The sequence below is a fragment of the Artemia sp. Qi Xiang Cuo genome, chromosome 20, assembly GCF_049724085.1.
Source record: "Artemia sp. Qi Xiang Cuo chromosome 20, ASM4972408v1, whole genome shotgun sequence".
In the NCBI taxonomy this organism is placed as follows: domain Eukaryota; kingdom Metazoa; phylum Arthropoda; class Branchiopoda; order Anostraca; family Artemiidae; genus Artemia; species Artemia sp. Qi Xiang Cuo.
Window position 1 is genome coordinate 44,520,749 of NC_142813.1, and position 5,330 is coordinate 44,526,078.

General features: G+C 41.8%; 1 protein-coding gene across 1 annotated transcript; it reads right to left on the reverse strand.

Annotated features, from left to right (window-relative positions):
• Positions 1 to 1,752: 1,752 nt before the first annotated feature.
• Positions 1,753 to 2,514, reverse strand: LOC148940254 (uncharacterized). Its single transcript, XM_089106114.1, has one exon. It carries the CDS (start codon positions 2,512 to 2,514, stop codon positions 1,753 to 1,755), a length of 762 nt encoding a protein of 253 aa, XP_088962240.1.
• Positions 2,515 to 5,330: the final 2,816 nt, after the last annotated feature.

Below are 5,330 nucleotides of genomic sequence, written 5' to 3' on the forward strand. Positions count from 1 at the left end.
GTTATTTCGGTACGTTCAGAAACTCGATTCTGGTATAAATCAACTCGTTGAAACCGAAAATGATGTTACTTTTACTGTGACACGTCTGTAACTTATATTAAACTATAAATAAGATTTTAATAACTCCATCGCAAAAATAAAGGAAATAGCTTTTCTTCCAAAGTGTTAGAAAGATCAGATCAATGGAAGCTTGAAATACTTCAAATCCAGCAACACAGAAAAATCTCGAACAGCAATTTAAAGTATCTGAGAAGTATCCACTTAGTTTCTGCTTTGCTAATCATTGTAAAACTGGTTATTGAACGAGAATCATCTCGTGAAGACCAGACCGAAGAAAAAGGGAAACTATAGGCATAGATTCATAAAAGCATAAGAAATCATTCTTACTATAAGTTTCTTTTACAGTAGGAAAACAAAAACATTAACACGTCCATATATAAATCACAGTTTTGATAATCATTATTTTTAGATCACGAAATATTGAGAATCATCATTTCATTAATGAGCACTACAAAAGAGCACAGCCACCGTTATTGCAAAAAAATAAAATTCTTCTTCTTCTAGAGATATTGGTTCAGAGTTATTACAGCTTGTTCCCATGCAATCTCCGCAGGCAAGTGTGCAGGGCACGCCATTCTTACGGCAAGTGCTTCTGGTCGTATCGCAACCTGATTTGCATTTGCAGTAGATAATTTGAAGAAGACTTTGGGGAGCTGGTTTCTTCTCCGTCATTACTGGGATATAATTATCAGCAGAGAGTCGCCATCCCCAGTTTTCCGGTTTCATCGCAGCAGCCTCACTTTTCCATTCCATTACCTGTAAATACACGCGAAAAGAATGAAACTTCGCAGCTGAGGGAGTGGGAGGCATCCGATCAAGGCAGACAAATGCGGAAGAGAAAGCGAGCTTGGCCAAGAACAGACGATATCTCAAGGAAACGAGAGTTTCTCCAGGCTTTCCTTTACAAATTCTCAAAAGAGTTTGTTCACGAGCTACTATGAGCTCATCTTTCGTAGCCTTCGAGTCCATAAAGATGTTAGCGGCCTCACGGAAAGACCGATCGTACCAGTACAATGACAGTCCGACAGATTTACCAATTCCTTGTAATCTTGAAGTGGTGTTGCAGCCTAGGAACGCGTGCAGAAATAGAATTGCACCACACAAGTCCCTTAGTTTTTCTTTGATGGAGCAAAATTCCATAGCTTATGTTCGTTTGAAGCTTTCGCCTCGGATCTGAAACACAGGCCTTTATGGGTGGCAGTGACATGATAGAGGAGAAGGATAAGGAGGTAAGTGTCGTTGGCGATGAGACACGTCAACTGAGTTCTTGCATTATGAGTGGCTGTGGATGCAATCAGGACATCCACGTCAGCAGAGGCATGTTGTACCGAACAACCTGCTGAGGACAATTTTTCTCCTATCGCTAGAATTATCCGCTGCTTGTTTGTGCAGTTTTGCAAGAACTCTTCTTTCTTTCTTGTTAACTTTTTTTTACCAGTGAATTCTACCACTGGGCACTGTTTACCCCTGGAAAGTTTGAAGTAAAGCCATACCTTTCGTCGAAGAATCATTGTCATATCCATCAAAAACTACCGAAGCTTTTCCAAATCTAGTGGTGACTTACTTGACATAACTTTCGCAAATGAAGTCAAATGTAGAGTTGGGCTGCCAAGTCAATTTCTGGAGCAGCTATCCTCCATCAACGACATAGTGGCACGAGTCTAAGCACTCATCCGATGGCCCTGACGCCTTTCAAATTGCGTTTGACAGAGATGGTTTGTCAGCGGGACGCAGAACTTCATAGTATCCAAAATGGGATAGGGGATACGTACAAAGCTCATACGAAAAAAGGTCTCGAAGATCGAATTCTTCCCGGTTCGCCACCGTAGCTAAGCACTGGAACAGAAGCCCTTGATCTACAAGAGCCAGTTCACCATCAATGTTAACAACTGATTTAGATGCCATTGTAACAGCCTTGTCTTTCTTCCGGAACGAAAATGAATCAGCTGCCTTCCCAATCATTTCGTCTGGAATTCGGGCTCCAACTTCTTTTGCGGTATTCGCATCTACATTAGCTGATTCAGTTACACCGGTAACGATGTGGAGGAACACTCCTTGTTCTCTGAATGGAATCAGGTTTCGCAAAAAGTCTAGGACCGCCTTCGTGTCATCAGTATAACTCTTCATCCGCCACTGGAGCGTTTCGACGTGTCGATCACTTGTTGAGTAACTCAGGCTAGTCAGACCTTGCATTGATGCATTTACTTCAGCAAAGATTGGCATAAAAAAAGCCCATATTAGACTCTGAGTTTGTGTGATCCCCCGTCCACGAGCTAGTCCACCTGTTGTCTTCAAACTGCGCAATAGAGCTTGCTCAATGACTAGATCTGGTGACATTCGGTCTCGAAGATCGAATTCTTCCCGGTTCGCCACCGTAACTAAGCACTGGAACAGAAGCCCTCGATCTACATGAACCGGTTCACCATCGATGTTAACAGCTGATTTGGATGCCATTGTAACAGCCTTGTCTTTCTTCCGGAACGAAAATGAATCAACTGCCTTCCCAGTTATTTCGTCTAGAATTCGGACTCCAACTTCTTTCGCCGTGTCCGCATCTAAATTAGCTGATTCAGTTACACCGGTAACGATGTGGAGGAACACTCCTTGTTCTCTGAATGGAATCAGGGTTCACAAAAAGTCTAGGACCGCCTCCGTGTCATCAGTATCACTCTTCATCCGCCACTGGAGCGTTTCGACGTGTTAATCGCTTGTTGAGTAACTCAAGCTAGTCAGACATTGCATTGATGCATTTACTTCAGCAAAGATTGGCATCGAAAAAGCCCATATTAGACTCTGAGTTTGTGTGATCCCCCCTCCACGAGCTAGTCCACCTGTTGTCTTCAAACTGCGCAATAGAGCTTGCTCAATGACTAGATCCGGTGACAATCCAGCCCAGTACCGATTGCTTCTTCTGATAACAAACTGACCGATTTTGAAACTTGAGTAGAGCTCTGTATTTCTTTCTTTCAGGTCAACCATAGTCTGGAGATGAAGACGAGTAGACTTTGCGTACAGGATGTGCCCTGCTGCCGCATAGTAGAGAAGCATCTGTTTAAGGCTATCCAAATACAGATCCCAGTTCCCGCACCTCTCTGCTCTAGTAAAATTGCGCAATACTTTCACCATGTCCATGTACTGAAACCACAAGCATGCTGTTCGATTGTCCCTTAGCTCCTCCTTCTTCCTTCTTAGTTTGTTAGCAGCACTAGTTACGCCTTCACACGAGTTAATATGTTCTATAGAGGTCTCGTCAGCATCAAGACCCTCGAAGATCATAAGGGCTTCATTAATATTCTCGTGGGTCTCAAATTTCCTATCTTCATTGGGTTCCGTCGAGTTATGCTTGTCGTCAAGTACAAAAATGGCAAGAGCTCTATCAATGATATTAAGCGCGCGAACTGCTCGAGATAGTGGTTTCCCGATCATGATATGCTTTACTGTATTCTTGGCGTAAATTCGCTCAAGCAGTTCTTCTAATCGAGTGTCTTCCATAGTGTGTCCGATTGAACCCAAAAAGCTCATTCGAGCGTGATATCCTCCAGGTAAGATAGTTAGATCTTTCAAAGAGCTTCCAGTGGGCTCAGAGTCCACAATTGTCATAGCCTTCCAGTAAAGGGGGTGATCAAAGGGGTATTAAAAGAGCTGATCGGTTTCAACGAGTTGATTTATACCAGAATCGAGTCTCCGAACGTACCGAAATAACAAAAATCGAAAAAAGGATTTTTCACCCCTTTCACCCCCTTTAAGCAGCTCCATAAGGTTTTCCCGGCAGGCAATTTTAGCAGATTTTGGATATGTTGTTCAGCAATTTTTTTTGAACATTTTATTGTAAACAAAGCTTCCCAAATGTCAAAAATTAATAAACCTATTTTTTCGCCCCCTTCCACCCCCTTTAAGCAGCCCTAGAGAGTGTTCCCGGCGGGTGATTTTAGCGGATTTAGGATACGTTGTTCAGCAAATTTTTCTGAACATTTAAGTGTAAACAAAGCTTCCCAAATGTCAAAAATGTAAATACCTAATTTTTCGCCCCCTTCTACCCCCTTTAAGCAGCCCCAGAAGGTTGTCCCGCAGGGAGATTTTAGCGGATTTTGGATATGTTGTTTAGCGATTTTTTTTTTACATTTTGGTGTAAAAAAACCTTTTGTTGCAATTTTGTCCCGGTCAAACCGTAGGCTACTTTTACTGGCCTATATATCCACATCGATCTTTACTATAAAAATGTCAAACCTTCCAATTACTTTCGACTATTAAAAAGGGCACTAGGCCTTTCAAATTCCAATTGAATTAGCCTTTTTCGAGTTTCTATGACAACACTTCCTATAAACACCTTATATGGCCCCAGGGCATAAATTACAACTCTTACCCTAAGGGCTGTGAGGGTGGTTGTCATCCTCTAAGACTAATTTCAAGAACTCTTAACTGCGTTACACAAAATGGCTATCTCAAAATTTTGATTGGATGTGTCTGGGAAAATGGTGGGCATGAGAGGTGTGTTAGTCTTTCTCCAATCACTTTCAACTATTAAAAAAGGCACTAGCACTTTCAATTTCCAATCAAATGAGCCCTTTTGAAGTTTCTACGACAACGCTTTCAATAATAGTCTTATATGCCCCCAGGGTATAACTTACAACCCTCGCCCTGAGGGCTGGTTGGGGGGGGGGGTTGTCATCCTCACAGACCTAATTTTTAGAACTTTCTACTACGTTGAACAAAATGGCTATCTGAAAATTTTGATTGGATGTGTTTGGGGGAATGGTGGGCGTGAGAGATTGGTTAGTTACCGTCCAATCACTTTCAACTATTAAAAAGGGCACTATCTCTCTCAATTTCCCATTTAATGAGCCCCTTTTGAAGTTTTTACGACCACTCTATCATTAAAAACCTTATATGCCCCCTGGGCATAATTTACAACCTTTGCCCTGGGGACTCTCGGGGGTTTGTCATCCTTAAATACATAATTTCCAGAACTTTCGACTACGTTGAACAAAATGGCTATCTCTAAGCTTTGATTGAATGTGTTTGGGGAAATGGTGGGCGTGAGAGGGGGGTTAATTACTCTCCACCCAATTTTCACTATTAAAAAGGGCAATTTCAATTTCCAATCAAATGAGCCCCTTTTGAAATTTCACAACAACTTTCTATGTAAACCTCATTTGCCCCCAGGGCACAAATTACAACCCTTGCACTGAAAGCGCTTATGGGGTTTTTATCTTAAAAGACCTAATTTCCAGAACTTTCAAGTAAGTTGTACAAAATGCATTTCTCAAAAT

Coding starts and splice junctions, on each gene's coding strand:
- LOC148940254 (XM_089106114.1), bottom strand. CDS start 2,514: ATGGCATCCAAATCAGCTGTTAACATCGATGGTGAACCGGTTCATGTA.